At 33.5% G+C, this 20,239-nt stretch overlaps 1 protein-coding gene across 1 annotated transcript in view; it reads right to left on the bottom strand.

Annotated features, from left to right (window-relative positions):
- The window catches only part of GNAQ (guanine nucleotide binding protein (G protein), q polypeptide), a 167,347-nt gene that overhangs the window by 46,374 nt on the left and 100,734 nt on the right, over positions 1 to 20,239 (bottom strand). The window contains exons 3-4 of the mRNA XM_012721384.1: positions 18,171 to 18,299; positions 15,111 to 15,240 (exon numbers count right to left, since the gene is read on the bottom strand). Coding sequence (XP_012576838.1) covers positions 15,111 to 15,240; positions 18,171 to 18,299 — 259 coding nt within the window. The remainder of the gene's footprint in view (positions 1 to 15,110; positions 15,241 to 18,170; positions 18,300 to 20,239) is intronic.

Here is a 20,239-nt window from a genome sequence, read left to right as displayed (position 1 = left end):
GCCAATATGCAACAAGCGTATTGTTTATAATCTCACTAAGGATTCAAAGGGACACTAGAACGACTAGAAACAGTACAAGCCAGGATATAGGATTAAGAGCTCAAAAGCACAAAGAATGGCAGATTCTGATAATTCTTATCAGATTTCTACAAGAAATATTCAATGCAAACTGATAAATGAGACTATTAACATCAAAAGAGAAATCTTGTTTCAGTTCCTGTATATAAAAGAGAAGGAACACTATAGATTTCAAATTGATATGTTTTCATAGGATTTTATATGCAAAATCATTTCATCTTTTTAGCTCTCCTCATCCCATTCTGATATTTTAAACAGGAAGCACAATATTAAAGTCAGTCTTCCCAGGCCCCTATGTAAGGATATACGTCCTAATGTATTTCTCAAATAAGAGAATTTACTAATGTATTTCTCAAATAAGAGAATTTACTGTTTTGAAGGATTTAGCTTTTATATTCTGAATTCCATACATGCAGCAAATTCCCAAAGGGGGACACTGTTAGGCACCTGGATTAGGACTGCTCATCACAATTATAATAAAACTTGCATGCTTTAAAAAACTTTATATATATTAACTCCAAATCTCTACAATCACCCTAACACCTGTGGAAATACTGTTAAAATTCCTACTATACAGCTAGCAAGAACTGGAGTGTTCCAAGGTCAGGCAGCAGACCTAGGATTTGCATATATGAAATCTGCTAGAGTCCCTTAATCACCACACTAGAGTACCTTGTCAGATTTTAAACACTTTTTGCTAGGATTGCTAGTGAACTCTAAATAACTCTAGTTAACAATAACCCCAGAGACGCAAATCACTTTAGGCCTCAATTCCCTCAAATGACAAAAGATAATTAAATGATTTGTAAAGAATCTTCAAGTCTTATCTCATGATGATCAACATTTAGTCCTAAAATTTTCTGCCATGACATGTTCAACTCAATATAGAGAATGTTCACACAGTTTGACATTCAATCAAGATAGTGACAAAGAAACACTGAATCTTGGATTTTAAGAGTCTAACCAAATCTGGTGGGTTTTGAACTTTCATTAGTAAGTGGCTAGACTGGTTCTACTCCATGAACATGTCAACCTGAAGCCTCAAGTATGGACTTCCGTTCTGTAACATTGGTTACAGTCCAATAATGATGCTCAGAGTGGAGTCTGATTTAATGATGAATTCTAATTAAACCCACTCTGATGATTAAAATGTGGCATGAGATAGCTTAACCACAGAATCCCTTAACCCTGCCACTATTGTGCCAATAAAGAAAGATAAAACAAGGCCCAATGTTTTCCCAGAAGCCAGAGTGCAGCTAGCCTGCTTCTTATACTCTACTACAATGACAACCTAGAAAAAACAGCTAAGTAACTATTGTAACAAATGTACTAACCAACATAAAAGGAGGCAGTTGCTAGAGAGAAGAAACAGGAATTGCTAACTCCCTTCAACATTCACAGAGCTCTGTGACCCAGGTGGGCAGATGGTTTAGTAAGATACATCGGTGTCTCATTTTGTGAGACCATGATATTCACTCAAAATAAGCACAAAAAAATGTAGTAATTTTAATAAGAATCCCCTTTTCTCTTAGCATAAAAGATAAACAGAATCTTAATGGGAGATTGTGTAGTTTGGAATAAAATAACACCAACCTCTAGTTTCTCCTCATGATGATACTTATTGGGTAATGAGACTAAATAATTAGAAAAATGATTGGCACGATTTGAAAAATTTCAAGTTGGTTTTAGAATTTAGCATATGGTATGAAATATTAAGAATTCTATGCTCATTTCAGTACTTAAAGTGATACATACCTTTCAACAAGATTAGGCAAAACTGGGCCCCTACTACACAAGTGATACTAGCCATGCAGGGCCCTACTGTCCCAATTCCTTTCTAGTTATTACTTCTTGGTATTACTAGTTCTTTGGCCACCTGAGCAGGTGAAAACAGTTTGAAAGATTATTCCTACAACAACCTATAAAAACTAAAAGTGAAGAGTCAGATCAAATCATACTTTCTGTAACAAAAAGCACCCAAGAGAAGTCTCAATCAAGTAGAACAGCAGGATATGCCTGCAGATGAGTTCAAGGTACATTATAACAATGCTTATTGAACTAAAAAGAAAAAAAGGTAGGTGATGTAAAATAGGAACAAAGACTGAGAAAACATGAGATTCTGACAATGGGAACAAATGGATCTAAAAAATATGACATTTGAATTAAAAATATAATAGAAGGCCTCAACAGTAGACAAATGCAAGAAACAGAGAAAATTAGTGAGCTCAAAAACAGTTGTCAGAAAACACACAAACAGAACAACAGTTAAGTATTTTTTAAAATTAAAATGCTGTAAAAGCCCTTGTTTTATTTAAAGAAAAAAAAAACATTCATATCACAGGGATTCTAGAAGAAAAAGACAAAGACAAAAGTATAGAAAATTAATTTAAAGAAGTAACTGCTGAGAACCATCTGAACCTGAGAATTAACCAGATGATCTGATACAAGAGGCCAAACAAGTTCCAAACAAAATCATATCAGACAGATGTACTCCAGAATACGTTAGATAAAACTTCAGAAAACCAAAAACAAGGCATGAGTACTAAAGACATTAAAAGATAAAAGGGTAATGTATATAAGGGAGCATGAATTAGTGTGTCTGAAGGTTTTCTAATAGAAAACCTGGAGCATTAACATACAAGACAGAAGGAAGAAAGAGCTTCACTTAAAAACAAGAGCTAAAGAACTGCTCATGAAAGCCATGCTACTGGGGTTATTACAGAAGCAAACAGAACAGCAGGTATAGAGGTCACCTAGATTATCTGACATGGAAGAGGAGGAAAGGAACAATGTGATTCATCAAAGTGAGTTTGGAACAAGACTGTCTAGCAGGCCACACAAATAGTCCTTCAAATGCTCACCTCAGCAGAACTTTCAAACAAAAATCAATATGAGTATGTTTTAAGACAATGAAAATGGATCCTAAACAAAAACTTAAAAAGAATATGGAAAATCTAAAAGACAAAACAAAACAAACAAAACCAAAATGGCACTGGGCACTTAAATCTCAATATATACCTTATATGTAAGTGGCCTGTACTAGCCAATTAAAAAAAAAACAGAGTGGCTTAATGGATTTCAAAACAAAGTCCACTCCCCTTCTTGTGTTTGAGGAAACCCACATAACCAACAAAAACAAGCAAGCACAGACTTAAAACACAGGAATCTTACAAGCAAATGGCAATAATTTTAAAAAGTCAGGAACCAAACCTCTAAATAAAAAAAGTGAGAAAACATTTTACTTATCACAAATGCCAGACAAATACAAAGGATCATAAAAGAAAGCTATGGACAATTGTACACCAATAATTGTAATAAATAACCTTAAAGAAATGGATCTATATCAATACAATTTATCAAGAAAGTACCAGAAAAAACAAACCAGCTGAAAAAGGTGACTAAACCAATCACAGCCATGGAAATTGAAAGTGAAATAAAAGTTCCCTAAAATAAAAGTGCAAGTCCAGAAGCAGACTGACTTTAAAAGAAATTCTATCAAACCTATAAATAATTGATTTCATATCTTGTTCGAATTGTTTCTAAAAATCTAAGACAAGGGAATGGGCTTCAATATATTTTATAATGCCAACATTACCTTAATAATGAAACCAGATGAGGATAGCAGAAGAAAAGAAAACTGAAGACCAATATCCCTGAGCAATATTGATGCAAATCTTCAACATACTAGTAAACTGAATTCAATTTATCACAAGGATTATAGATCATAACTAAGTAAGACTTATCTCAGGGATACAAGGCTGGCTTAACATACATAAGTCAATCAATGTAACACATTATATCAACAGAAGTACAGATAAAAGTCATATGATATATCAGTACATGAAAGAAAGCGTTTGATTAATACCCATATATGGTTAAAAACTCTTAACATCAAGAAGAAGACAAGAATGTACACTGTCATCACTTCTGTTTAATTTAGTTTTAGAGGTTTTGGCCTCTAAATCAGACAATAACAGCAAATAAAGGGAATCCAAATTGGAAAAGAAGTGAAACTATTACTATTTGCAGACAATATTTTATATATAGGAAATCATAAAGATATGAAATCAATTATTTACCAAAAATTGTTAGAAACAATAGATGAACACAACAAAGTGGCAGATAGCAAAATTATGCCATTCTTTATATACAAACAACAAATGAGAACAAAAAGAAACTAAGAAAATAATGTCACTCACAATCATTTCATAAAGAATCAAATATCTCAGAATTAACCTAAATAAGGAGATGAAGCCCCCCATAGAATAAGAATTACAAGATGTCATTTAAGCAGTTGGATAGTGACATAAAGACACAAGAGAGACATGCCCTGTTCACAAGTGGAAAATCAATATAATGACTATCCGACCTAAAGCAATTCCATCAAAATATCAATACTCTTAAAGAAATTCAACAAAAACACTGAAATTTATATGAACCACAAAAGGTTCAAATTGCAAAAGCAATCCTAAAAAAAAAAAAAAGGAAGTACCATATTACCTGATTTTAAAGCAAAGACTATTGTACTAAAAACAACAGTCTACTGACATAACAATAGACACATGGATCAACAGAGCAGAATCAAAAGCACAGATATTAATCCATGTATTATTATATATATACTTAATTTCTGATAAAGCAACATGACCATACAATGAGGAAAGGAGAGCCTCTTTAATAAGTGGTGCTGGGATAACTGGACAACTACATGTAAAAGAAATGAAGTTGGCTCATCAACTCCATTCACAAAAATAAATTTTAAGTGGATTAAAGACTTAGATATACTTTCAACAATAAATCAAACAGAAGAAAATACTGGTTATACGATGCATGCGTTACATAAATGATAAAGTGGTTTTCAGGGACTTGTCCTCAATGACAACAGAAAGAAAAACAGAAATAAACAACCAAGATTATCTCAAATTAAAAATCTTTCACACAATGGAACAAAACATAAGTAGATTAAAAAGATATTCTAGTGATGGGAGAAAATATTTACACAGTAAGTGACAAGGGATTATTACCCAAATATGTTTTTAAAAGTTATACAATTTCCACAAAAGACCTTGATTAGCCAAAATTCTCATAACTAAAAAAAAAGAGAATGGAGGCATCACAATCCCAAACTCAAGCTATACTACAAAGCCATAATAATCAAAACTGCATGGTACTGGAACAAGAACAGACACACAGACCAGTGGATTCAAATAGAAAAACCAGATATAAACTCACAGGTTTATGGACAGCTAATTTTTGACAAAGGAGCAAAGAAGGTACAATGGAACAAAGAAAGTTTATTCAACAAATGGTGCTGGGAAAACTGGGATGCTACATGCAAAACAAACAAATAAACAAAAAAACCCCACCTAGATCATTACTTCTCATCATACACAAAAATCAACTTGAAGTGGATTAAAGACCTAGACATAAGAACAGAAACCATAAAATACCTGAAGATAAACGTGGGCTAAACACTATATGACATACACTTCAGTAACACCTTTGAAGATAAAGCACCCAATGCAACGATAGTGAAGCCAAGGGTAAATAGATGGGACTATATCAAGTTAAAGAGCTTCTTTACAGCAAAAGAGACATTACAAAAAACAGACACCCCATGGACTGGGAAAAAATTTTCTCACACAAAACTAGCAATAAAGGATTGATCACAAAGAACTGATGAAACTCAACAAAAATAAACTCCATCAGAAAATGGGAAGAAGAGCTAAAAAGAAACTTCTCCAAAGAGGAAATGCAGATGGCAAAAAGCTTATGAAAAAATGTTGAGCATCGCTTGTAATAAGGGAGATGCAAATTACAACCACAATGAGACACCACCTCATACCAGTGAGAATGGCATATCTTAACACAACTAGCAACAACAAATGTTGGCAAGGATGTGGAGAAAAAGAAACTCTTCTGCACTGCTGGTGGGAATGCAAATGAGTATAACCACTATGGAAAACTGTTTTGAGGTTTCTCAAACTGCTAAAAATGGAGCTTCCATACGGCCCAGGAATTCCAATCCTAGGTATCTACCTAAAGACACAAAAACACTGATTCAAAAAGATACCTGCAACCCCATGTTTACTGCTGCTTTATTTACAATTGGGAAGATATGGAAACAGTCCAAATGTCCAAAAGTGGATGACTAGATTAAAAAGATGTGGTACATATATACAATGGAATATTACTCAGCAACCAAAAAAAAATAAACACATGCCTTTTGCAGCAACATGGATGGAGCTGGAAAAGATGATGCTTAGTGAAATAAGCCAGAAAGAAAAGGAAAAATACTGGATGGTTTCACTCATAGCAGGAATATAAAGGATCAGGGAGAAAATAATAATAATAATGAACAACAATATACCAGAGACATTTTATGGGGGTGCAGTGGGAATGGAATCAGAAACGGTGGGGGGAGGGAAGTGCACTGGATTATGGTGATGGTACATGGGTGATTTGGTGATGAGAAGCCCATGGGGATTACAACTGAGATGGAAGAAGGCATAAAATGATGTAAAAAAAAAATTGTATTAGCTTTTTAAAAAGTTATACAATTTAGCAATAAAAATATGAAAATATGAGCAGCAAGTATGAAAATTGACCAAATATACCAGAGGCCAATAGACACATAGAAAAATGTTCCTTACAACTCCCAATAAGAGAGATATAGGTTAGAACTACAATGAGGTATCATTTCACAACTTTAATAATGGCACATATTAACAAGACCCCCAAATAACAATGCTGGAGAGGTCATGGAGAGAGAGTTCTATTTTACACTGTTGGTGGCATATCATCATGGAAAGTGATCTGAATTTACCCTAAAAAATTAAAAATGGAAATATCATATGACCCACCAATCCCATTCCTGCGTATCAATATGAAACCATCAATCCAAGAAGCTGTATCCTTTACAATGTTTACTGCAATGCTATTTGTAATAAATATACCTCCACTGATGGAGATTTTGTTCAAAAAGATGTGGTTGATCTAGACAATATATCCTCTTGTAAAACATACAATGGACTTGGTTTCAAACATTATTTCAGAAATTTAGTATTACCAAATGTAGTAGATAGTATATACATTATATACATTTAACTTATTGAAACTGAATATATGAAACAATTCTTCAAAAACTTATTTGTTAGGTTTATAAATCTCAAAGTAGGATTCTGTTGGTAATTATAAAGGATTTTTTCAAAGTCATTTTGGTATTTCTCATTTTCTTCCATAAATTTAAAAATTTGAATTAATCATTATTAAAAAAAAACATAAAGCTACCATTAAAATAAAAAAAGGTGTGATGTTTAGTTAAAGGCAGACAATACACATCATGGAATAGAATTAAGAGCCCAGGAAAAAACCTTCATGTTTTTGGTGAGTTGAGTTTTGACAAAGTTGTCACTAAGACAAAGGAATTTTAGCAATGGGACTAGGACAACTGAATATCCACCTAATTAAAACACACACACAAAGTTTAGTCCTCTACCTTTTATGATAAAAAAAATTAACTCAAAATAGAACAAATAAACAAAAAAGAGCTAAAACCACAAAACTCAGTAGAAAACACAGGGGGTAGGTCTTTGTAACTCAGGATTCAGGCATGTTTCCTCACTATCACTTACAGTACATATGACTAGAAAAAAGGTAAATGAACTGGACTTCATCAAATTTAAAAACCTTTGTTCATCAAAGGTCACTTTCAACAAAGTGGAAAGACAACCAACAAAACAGAATACATTTGTATATTGTTTCTAGGAAGTCTAGTATTCCTTATGTGTAAAGAACCAGTATCCATTACATATAAATAATTCTTACATCTCAATAATTAAAAAAAAAAGAACAACTAAGAATAGGCAAAAGTTTTGAGTAGGTATTTCTAAAAAGGCAATACATAAATGGCTAATAAGCAAATGAGAACATCATTGGTCACTAGGGAAATGAAATTCAGAATGAGCTATGACTTGACAACTACTGGGATGGCTAAAATAAAACAGGCAGATAATACTTGTGCTGGAAGAACTGAAAATCCAGTACAAAACTAGCAGGGTTGCAAAATGGAGAAGCCACACAGAAAATAGTTTGGCAGCTTCTCGAATGAAATCATAGAATTACCAAATGACCCAGAAATGTTATTCCTAGAAGTATCAGAGAAGGGAAAATACATGACCCCACAACAAACTGGAATAGTGAATGCAGTGCTTAGAGTATATATTAAAAGAAATTCTTTAGAGGGAAGAAAAATGCTATAGGTCAGAAAATCAGCTCTACATAAAGAAAGTAAACTACACACTAATTGCATGTCAACCTCAGTTTATCTATTAACAAATGTGTCAGTTGTAAATATATATATATATATATATATATATAAAATGTAACAATGCTCCCGGTAGAGGATGCTGATGTTGGGGAAGTTTATGCATGTGTGGGGGAAAAGGCATAAGGGAAATCTCTGTAATCTTCATTTTGCTGTGACACTAAAAGTGTCAAAAAAAAATTAAAGTGTATTTACATGCAAAAAACATACAGCGATGCATGTACAATTCTGTTAATATAGTAAAGGTCATTGAAATACACACATGAAAGTGTGTATTTGATGGTATATGACCTATGTTTCAATAAGAAACAAACCCCTCAACTTAATCTTTTCTACTTTTTATCAGAGTTGACTATTGCTATAGAGTCTGCTTCTGATATAGTCTTTCTTTACCCAGTTAGTCACTTCACCCAGTTAGTCACGACTGCACCTCCTCCGGTGCAGTTACTGCTGCCCTCGCCCTGCTGCTGCCACCAACTGCCTTCCTAATGCTCAGTCCCCACCTCTGATAAAAACACTGAGTCCTCCTGTTGACTCACCCAGGGAAGAAAGGCAGGACACTGGCACTTCTGGCAGGGGACAGTTTGCTTTTTGCATAATGGCTTTATTCTAGCAAAGGGCATTTCTGACTTAGAAACAAATCTTATGTCAAAAAGAACAACTCATCAGAAACACAAAAAAATTCTCAAACTTACAGTGTATAGAATAATGAAGTCTCTCTCTCTCTTTCCCTTGCTCTCTCTCTATATATAAAGTGTGAAATTTAAAGAGATGAATTTACAAGCAAAGTTGGAAATTAGAAGACAACTTTGCCCAGTGAGGAGGAAAAAACTCATATATGATTTCTCAGATATTATTTCCCATGAAAAGTGAGAAGATGCATTTTTGCCATTTATAAATATTTACTTCTGCATACTGTTGTGAGTCAATCAAGCTATGTAAAATATACTTTGTTTTCCCCTTATGTTCCCAAATTACATAAAATGGGTAATACCTACGTGTGATTTTAATATCAAAGAAAATGACATGCTACCGGTTATTTATGTCTATAACATTTCAGTGCTGCTGTTAATTTTTGTGTGTTGTTTTTAATATATTTAGATTGATAAAATGTGTCATATAATACAAAAACAAAAACATTATAGAAATATGTTGAAAACGTTTATTTCCAAAATATAAATGTAATGCACCAAGACACCTGAATATCTGTAGTAGCACTGTTCGTAGCCCCGCCAACTAGAAACATACCAAAGTCTGAAAGTAGTAGAGAGAATAAACAGATTGTGGTGTTTCCATGAACAGAATACTATATGGAAATGTAAACAAACGAATACTATAGAATAGAGAATGTACAGTACCATGTTTAACTTGTTTTTGTGTTAAAGATACAGTGAATGTATAACACACCATAAATTATATCCTTTCATCAGTTGCTAAGAGATGCTTGACCAAGTCTGTGGACAACCGCCAGTTGCAAGATTCTGTGATTCATACAAATCCCTGTAGGATTTCTATTTCATTTTTTAATCTCACCCCCCAATCTTTACTGTCCTTTCATCTAGATTTTCATGTGACTTATTTTATTTCATCAATACTATACATATATGCAGACAACCACAAACACATAACCATATATGACAATTAAAAATTTTATGCTATTTTACTATACCACAATTTACAATTGCTTTTGATCAGAAGACACATTGATTATAAATGGCAAGATACAATGTAGAAAAAGGTATTTGCAATTAGCATGACATTTCAAGATGGCATATCCAATAAATATCTAAAGTATAGAAGGAACACCTACAAATAAGGTAACCAAAAGGAAAAATGAACAAAGTTGGTAATGACAGCTAAAATCAGAAGTTGTAATTTACTTTAAAAAATCGTATCAGTTATTACTTATAGTACTATCACTTAATGATAATAGTCACTATTAAGAGCTTGCTCTTAGTAGAAAATCTTTGAATTTTTTGCTTTTGTGGTCTGATAACGTTCCTTTTGATAACCTTCCTATAATTTATAAAGATGTATTTGTGAGTATGTGTAGTTAGTATTATAGAAATCAGATTACCCTAAATATACTATATTCTTTGCAATCTCTTTCATATAACAAAATACAGCTTATATTAATATAGATTCAGTAATTATACTAATTATACTGACAGGGGTTCAGTCTTTAAAAAATATCCAGTGTACATTTACACAATTGGTGTTCATGTGTGCCTGCTTCCTCACACTCCTACCAGCACTAAGTGTAGATCTCTAGTTTAAGACTCATAAATAGTGTTAAGAAAACCCTTTTTCCAGCTTCCATCAAGCAATATGAATAAAGACACTAAGCAGAGGTATAATGATGAAGAAATGCTGAAGTTGAAAGGTGTAAAGGGGTTTAAAAAGAATGAGTGACTGGAAAGGAACAAAGCAATGAGGAAGTTTGAAAAGAGGTCAAACATAAAAAAGGATATTCTCAGGAATATCCTTGAGAATCTGGTTGTTGATCGATAAGGTTACCAAAGGCTAAGGACCGAGATAAAGTTTCTAATTTCAAATTTTGAGTGAAAAAGAGGGTCAGAGTTAATCCAATTGAGTCAGAAATCCCAAGTTCTAACTGTGAACTACTTGCAAACTTTCTTTAGATCTTCCTTTGGAGTTTGAACTTTTTCTCCTCAATTTTAGACAGTTCCTCCCCCCCACCCCCCCACAAAGTTGTATTTCATCTGAAGACAATTTCCAAAGCTCACTTGGAACTTCAGAGCAGAACAAAGTCCATATTTCACACTTATAATAAAGAAAATGTTCAGACTTTGGTTGCAGTTGAATAACTTCAAAATGGCTTAATTTTAAAACACAGGAGAGAAGAAACAGTATCTAAAAGAAATGCATATTTTAGATTGTTTGCTTTATAACAGCTCAAAATGAAATAAGCTATACAGGAACTCTGAATTAGTAGTAAAGGATTCTGGCTGATCTACTGTTACCTGTAAGTACTCAGAGATAGAGAAGAATTAATTTTATTTCCTTTCTGAAAAGGACAGGATTTTCACTCTACTTCTATGTTCGATGTCACCTTTATTCCCCTTTTTTCCTCTCTGAATTTGCTTCTAACTTCTGGAAGATACAAGATGGGAGAAGAAAGCATGCTGGTCCAGAAGGGCAGGGAACTGGTCTTAAGGTGACCTTGGTTAAGGGCCTAATCTCAATTCTTCTGTTTTCATTTTTTAAATGCATACCTTTAAACCCAACTGTGTCATTTCTTAGGGAGGCCAGCTGGTGATTTTCAAATGAGTAATGTTAAGAAAGCTTTGAATAAGCATAAAATGCTGATGTATTACAAATGTTTATTCCTTTTACTGTTTGTTCATTTGTTTTTTTAAATCAAGAGTAATTCCAACAATAAGGTTAGAAAATACATGTTTATGGGAGCCAGTATTTAAATCTATCTTGATTCAAAAAGTGCTTGGAGTATGAGGAACTAGCCTGGTAATTTAATTAAACTAAGGCATAGTTGTCATGACCATTTCAAAAGAATTCATGTAAATAAAAAGTACATATTCAAAAAAAGAAATGAAGAACAAAATATTTGAAATTTTATAAAGAGCTTGGTCAGTCCATCAATCAGATATTCATATAGGGAAAAAAAAAAGAATAAATGAATATGTAAACACATAGATGAACTGAAATATTGTGTGGATTGCTGATAGTGCTCTGGACTTCTAGGGGAACTGAAATAACATACCCATGAAAAACATACTGAAGAGTTGGCTTTGTATTGGTATTATCACAGAGAAAATAAGATGGAAAAGGTAATATGCCAGCCATTACAGTCACAGTCCCGATTATTCCAACCCACTATTTGATGATACATTTCAATTTTGGGAAAAAAAATATACCCATACTCTATGAAAACTGAGAATCTAGAAAGATTTGCACAAAATCTAAAGATGAATGCAAAAGTTTTGAAAATACTAAAGGCAAAAGCAATAATCTAAAATACCTCCGTTAGCTGCTTTTGCTTGGGGTCTGCATTGCATTTTCCACAGTTGACCAGGATAAAGAAGGAAGCTGTCAGTCTTCATTCCCAAGTTTTTCTCACAAATATATACCAAGGGAGCTACAACAAAGTCTACTTTGGATTCAAGCTATGAGCATCAGATTTCAAAACCAAGAACAAAATGTTTATTTTGTAGTTTATTTCAGCTTTGTCACACCAAAGTCAGAAAATATGGGAAAGTAGAATTCTCATTTTTCTTAACGATTTAAGAAAGTAGAGGGGTAATGACATTTTCATATATCAGTACCAAGGGGGTTGGGGAGATAAATATGTGACTACATCCTGACATTAAAAATGCTTTCTTTCAATACTGTTCCCTAATAACCAACAGTGATGGTTGTAGTAAATATTGACAAAATAATAAGATCATCTTTAACACTACCATTAAGCTTGATTTTGGATCTGAGAAAAGAACATGATAAAATGACTTATCTCAGAATAACAAGTTGACTTTTGATAATATTCACAAATGATTAGAGAAATCCTAATAAAAAACGATAGGTTTATTGTTTTAATTTGTAGCACATGCATCACGATATGAAACTGGGGAAATAACTTTTACAAGTACACTGAATGGCAAGTGATCATAGAAACTCTGATGTGTGATAACCAAAACAATGCCATCTTAGTCAAATTTATATATATATATATATCACACACACTTCTGCTCAAAAAACTTATCTCTATAAACAATGCCTTATCAAAAATGAAAAATGGAGTAAGTGATCTGTAGTATTCAGGTAGTTGAAGAAGTAAATTTATGTTGTAGGATTAGCTGGAGACCTACATAAGGAATCTACCTTTTTTTCTATTTATCAAGTTTTAAAATAATAAAAATGATTAGCACTCATTTACATCTATTCCTTGATAAATACAATGTATTTACTTTATATATTGACAATACTTGTCCTCCAGCTATAAAGTAAGCAGTGACATAAATAAAACTGTGTGTGCTTACATCTTTGTAGTTGATAAATGTCTTAAATTCTATTTTAATAGAAAAAGATAAATGATGATCTATACAAATGAAGACTCCCATTCTAAAGAAAGCATTTTTTTTAAACCAGGTCCTTATGGAAAAATTATTTTATTTGTTTTCATTTCTGCTTTTGTATCTTTTAGATACCCTGGAACCCAAAACATACTAAGTAGATGCTCTCAAAATATGTTGTTTCAACAGTGAAAGAAATTACAGGCATCCTATGTCTATGTCCAAAAATATGCACGTAGTATGTTTAAAAAATACATCCAAAGGTAATGGGACAGGAAAAGCACACATAAAAACAAAAATACATCCAGAATTACAGCTAAAATTCTGATGGCAACATCTTAAATTGAAATAATTGATTCTCATGTATCTTAAAATGCTTTTCAGGCACTTTGTATTATAGCTGCAGTGGGTAAATGTATGATAAACATCATTCCTAAAAAGAAATTCTTTGAAAAAAAATGCAGAAACACATGGAAAAGTAATTCAAGTTTTATCTCAATACTGGTTTAGGAATAAAAATTGTGGAGGACTACACATGCATTTTACTTTTTAAATTGCATTATTTTTAAACTGAGATAGCACTGGTTTATAACACTATGTGGAGGCTCACACCTCTTCACATGTATGTTACATACTACATCTGCCACCAAAACTCCCATAATCCTGAGGTCTGTATGTATTTAAATGGATATGCATACCTGCAGAGAATTATTTAAAAGGGAACAGAATTCTTGTGTGCCTAAAAAAATGTAGTATCATATGAATACTTTAATATAGCAGATCTTAACCAGCTACTGGAGGTAATTTACTTCCTTTTCTTTATTTCTACCCCATGAGGAAGGTATTTAATTCTTATTGTTGGCTATCAGTCTGCAATCTCTGTCCTAATGGTATATCAAGGGTGTCTTCTCCAGTCCCCAACACACATAACTGAAATCCAGCTAAAAGTCATAGTGTTTTATGCTCCTTAGCTACCCCCTATAATCAATTTTGGACTCATTATTAAGCCCCAAAACCCAAATTTATACCTCTGTTCATGTAATACGTTTTAAAAATGTAATAGGAAGGTGATTATAATAACGAGCAGTTTTCCAGCAGATATGTCAAGGATACTTTTCAATCGCTCACTGCTTAGTAGCGACAAAGTAATGGCACTAAACCTATAGAATTCTGTAAGAGCAGAAAGGCCACAAAACCAAAAACACTTCATGGCTCCATAACAAACTGATTTAGAGCCCAGCTGCAAGTCACTCACTTTTGCCAAGAGAGATTTTGAGTACAAACAATGATTTAAGCAGAATGAAAACAAAACAAAACAGGCTGACTCACTTCAACCCTCCTGATTTCATCCTGTAGGAAGAAGTATATAAAGTGATCTGACAATTGGCCTAGGGATATCCATGTTTTTTTCCTTTTCAGAACCTATGCACAGTGTTAAATCTATTAAATAGTGACTGATTAAAGACATATATCTGACAAAAAAGCTTAACTGAGAGTGGAGTGTGGTACCACAAAGTTATTTTTGGGTTATGTTAAAATACCTCCTAATCAATCATCAACAAATCAACACAGCCAATTTATTCCATAACCTACTTCCTATCATGTATTAGTATCAGACATTAAAATTATAATCTACTGCCTTTCCCAAGAGCACTCACCTCATTGTCTGACTCCACGAGAACTTGATCATATTCACTAAGCGCTACTAGAAACATGATAGAGGTGACATTTTCAAAGCAGTGTATCCATTTTCTTCTCTCTGATCTTTGGCCCCCTACATCGACCATTCTGTAAGGTTAAAATATTTATATTAATAGCATATAAAGAAAAAAATCAATATAAGTATATATCTTTATTTATAAACTCTCTAAGGAAAATGACCATTCAAGACAATTAATACTTATTGATCATCTAAATTTTTATCACCTAACAAAGTCAACAAAGTCTGAGTAATAAATCACTGTAGTTACTAGAAAGTTGCTAGATATTTATGAAAATAACATTGTCAGCAAAATGTCTACTGCCAAGCAAAACAAGCTGGAATTTATTTCATCAAGCATTGAAGACTCAAGAAAAAAAAAAAATTATTCATGTTAGGTTCTAATGGCAAATATTTACTACAGCCTCTTTTCTTATAAAATGCAAATGAGGATCTTCATGTACTTTTAAGGATGCTACAAATGGCTACAAATATATTTAAAAGATAGAAGATGCTATATGCTTCAGTGTGGTTGTGTGAGATGTTTCAAACACAACTCCACTGAGCCTTCATCATTAGGGTAAATATTTTGGACTATTTTCCCTCTACAAAACTTGTAAAATTTGGGACAGTTTCAGTGATGTGAAGTAATACAGTTCAGTTATGCAATGCATTAAGCAACTTGTTAACCTGTTAAGTGGATAAAACATCAAGACATTAAAAAAGACCATTATTTTAAATATTTCCAGGACTTGTTTTTAACGCATTAACTCTGTGCTGAGTTACTGCTCATCAACTAAATTAACATAAGTTAATTTGAGTGATAATGTACATTATCTTTATATAAAATGCAACAAGAAAATATATAGCAGTAGTTGGCACTGAATTGAAGGTTTCCTTAATCATTATAGCCAAACTGTATGAGGCTCACAGGTTAAACATCTTTAGAGAATTAAAGTTTAATGTACTAAAGTTTGAAAGTATGGCCATTTAAGTATTTGTTAAAGATTGCAATTGTTCTTGGTGTTTTCCTGCCTGTAAGCATTAAGCTTAATCAAAAAAATCAAGGATGTTCCAGTGACTGTTTCTAAGTTCTCAAAGGCATTGAAGAGATATCTGAGGAGAAAAAGAATGGAGTAAAAGAACCTATAAACTAGGGACTTCAAAATTAGAATCTGTGGGTCCCTAAAAGTTTAAAAATATTAGCATCTTCTCTGATGCAGAGTGCAACTAATTTACAGGAAATCCGCATTTCATGACATCTTGTTACACTTAGCCTTATAAGATGCTTATGATGGTGGCAGGAAATTATTCTTTCAAATTATTACTTTTACTTGATAGCAAAAAATGTCCTTTAAATAATGCAAAAAATGTAGGAAAACCAAGATGTAATGACTCAGTTTCAGAATTCACTAATTATAAAGCAATTAGAACACGAAAAGCTCCATGAAATGCCATATGATTTTGGAAAATATTCTGTAATATGGTTATAACATGAAAGAAATTTGGGTGTCTCAAATTAAAGGTCTCTAAATACTATGAACTCAAACTGAAGTAATGCAGAAAACTGAATTTATGAGCACCCAATGATGATCTAACAGAACCATTTGATAGATGACAAAACTGAGGTTCAAAAATATTTCAAAAATTCCACCCACTTTATGAATGTCTATTCAAGTTGCAAGTAGCAACCACAGGTGCAGAGCCTGATTAGAATAAGGCACGCAGTGCTTCAGCAGGAAATGACAGGGTCCTGCTCAGCAGTCATGTGGCAGCAACACAGGAGCAATTTACCCTTCTTCTACCTTCCGAGCCTCTGCTGAATGTAATCATCTTCAATGGGAGTGGTTTCCCAAGGAATAAGACTCTCTACACTCAAAGACATATTGATATGGCTTCACTTTTCAAAGTATTACGTGGTTCTTACTGAAACTAGAAGTGGAACCAAACGATGTGCAGTAGAGATCATCTGAAAAGTATAATCTAAGTATCTTTTTTCTCCTTTAAAAATAGAGAAGGCCTCCCTAAGGGTTAAGCCTTAGCACTATGAAACTATTGACAGCTATTGCAACAGAGATGGATCCCTAGCCAGGGAGCTGACCCACATGGTGCAGCAGACCCATCCTGTCCTGCCTGCTGCTCCCCTCAGCAGTGTATTTCAGTTGATCTGCTAGTTCTGTTCCCCACTTTGTCTTTGGTGAACCCCCTGACCCTTCCTCTCACACCTCTGGCCTGCACTCCAGCTCTTGTATGTATAAATAAAGAAAATAAATCTAACCATATAAATAAAAATAAGAGAAACACATGGGTGAGTTGATAGTGGGAAATCCATGGGGATTACAACCGAGATTAAAAAAAAATGTACAAAATGAAAAATGAGGTTTTGTGTGTGTGTATACACATAAACTTTAGATACCTCCCAAAGAGGGGGAGAGAGAGAGAGAATACTCCTGCTTAAGTATTATCCACAGAATATCAGCCACAAGGGAGGAAGTAATAAATTTATACTCTGTTTTCCTATGTATATGTAGGCTAGGTTAATAAACTGATTTTTGAAAAATTTCAAGCAACTTATCTCATAATTACAACGTCCATATTTGTATTGTTGCTGAAAAACTTGCAATAATAGCAGAAGACTGAGGAAACAACAAAAAACTGACAATATATTTTCTATTATTCAAACATTGTATTCATCTTAGATCTAAAAATCTATCTACTGTCCTCACAGTTAAAATGGTTTGCAAAAAACTATAGATAGGGACTAAGTTTGAGTAACTGATTTTGTACAACTCCCAGCAACCAAAGATTTCATGATTTCCCAGTGAGTTAAAATGAAATGAGAAATCATCTCACACATCTTTCCTCTGTTTCCTCTTAGGCACATACTCCTTTCATATATATAATGGTAACTGACTCAAAAGTGATGTTGTTGTAAGGCCTACATGACCAATATTTACAGCTCACCAAATGTAATCAAGGTATAAAAGCTGGGAAGTGAGTTGTATGAAGTAGTTATTACCTGAAAATGACACTTTGTAAGTCAAAGGGGTATTCGATGATCCCTGTGGTCGGGACTCGAACTCTAAGCACATCTTGTTGTGTAGGCAGGTAGGTAGGGTCAGCAACACGGTCCAAGTCATTAAGATAGCTAGAAGAAAGAAGACACAATGAGAAAGTTATTAATACCATCACACCAAATCTACTCATGAAAAGGGCAGAATTGTGTCAGAGAAAAATGGGGAAATGGGAAATATCAGAAAGTAGTAGACAGGTTTGGGCAATCAAAAGATAAAGTCAACCTTCCATTCATCACAGCCAGCTACGAATCTATGGATTACCTCACTCACTATACTTAGAATCCATACAAGAAGTAAACAGGGATAGTAAGAGAAATGAAATCAATTTCCTACCCTATGCTTATTTAGCGATTTAGTAGGTTTGGTGGATAAAGGCAGAGTTAAAAAAAAAAAGAGTTTGTGAATTATTTATACAAATGTTATTTCTATACATAAATAAATAAGAGAGTTAGATAGGTCAGGATGCATTCCCTCCACCCCACTTTTGCAGAACATTAAAGTCTTGTCTTGGAGTGTATTTCCTTATGTCCTAAATTCTGTTCACAGCCTAAGTCATTCATGCTAATGTGAAACCACTATGAGATTTCCAGTTACCGTAATAGTAATATCTGAAGTCAGATAATAATGTCCCAGTATTTAGTGCCCCCATACCTGTATTTCAAATTTATCTTCCTATATATATATTTTGTCATTTTAAAATAATTTTAGACTGACAAGAACTTGCAGAGCATTACAGAGAATTTTCCTGTACCCTTCACTCAGCTCCTCCTAATGGTAACATCCTTTGTAACCATAATAATTCTTAGCACCAGGAAATGGGCATTGATCCAATACTATTACCTAAATTTTGATTACATTTTATCAGTTTTCATACACACACACAAACACATACCACACTTTTTTTTATTTTATAACAGTTTGTTTTTACATCATTTTGTACAATTTTTTTCTATCTCAATTGTAATCCCTGCAAGTTTCCCATCACCAAGTCACCGTGTGCCATCACCATAATCCCGTGCACTTCCCTCCCCACCCTCCCATTTTTGACTCCATTCCCCACTCCACCCCCACAAAATGTCTCTGGTATATAGCTGTTCATTTTTGTTATTTTCTCGCCTGGTCCATTATACTCCTGCTATGAGTGAAACCATCTGGTATTTTTCTTTCTCTTTCTGGCTTATCTCACTAAGCATGATCTTTTCCAGCTCCATCCAAGTTGCTGCAAAAGACATGTGTTTCTCTTTTTTGGTTGCTGAGTAATATTCCATTGTATATATGTACCACATCTTTTTAATCTAGTCATCTATTTTTGGGCATTTGGGCTATTTCCATGTTTTTCCAATTGTAAATAAAGCAGCAATAAACATGGGGGTGCAGGTATCTTTTTCAATCAGTATTTTTGACACATCACACTTTTTGAGTGTTTATTTCTATAAAACTTTATCACATGTAGACATTCATGCAACCACCACCACAATCAGGCTAAGAAACTGTTTGTATCTACACACACACACACACACACACACACACACACACACACACACACACACACACACACACACACAACAAAGAAACTGCTTTGCTACCTCTTCCAACCCTAACCCCTGGCAACCATATTTCCTCTGTCAGTATAATTTTGTCATTTCACAAATGTTATATTACAGTCACTTCTTTTTTTTCAGAGTGCAAAAGATAATTTGTAACTTTGGGAATGACATAATTTGAACATAATTGATGACAAACGGGTGTTCTGTATAGCATCCTCATGGTTTCAAAGAGTAAACTGAGCTCTCCTCTGATAGAACATACATAAGGTTTTGAAACACACCAACTACAAAGTCAAAACAAAAAGTAAAAATATGTGAATAAGATGTAAAGAAGATGTGGAAGTTCGATCTTTAATATCTTCATGCTGGCAAAGAAGAGACAGTGAGTTTTGTGACATGAGTTTTGAGACACGTAACAAGGAAATTCTTGTGCAAAAATACTTTGTAACTCTGCAAGAACACAA

This window comes from Condylura cristata, unplaced genomic scaffold, assembly GCF_000260355.1.
Source record: "Condylura cristata isolate star-nosed mole 26May11 unplaced genomic scaffold, ConCri1.0 scaffold00006, whole genome shotgun sequence".
In the NCBI taxonomy this organism is placed as follows: Eukaryota; Metazoa; Chordata; class Mammalia; order Eulipotyphla; family Talpidae; genus Condylura; species Condylura cristata.
This window is presented reverse-complemented; position numbering and strand designations above follow the sequence as displayed.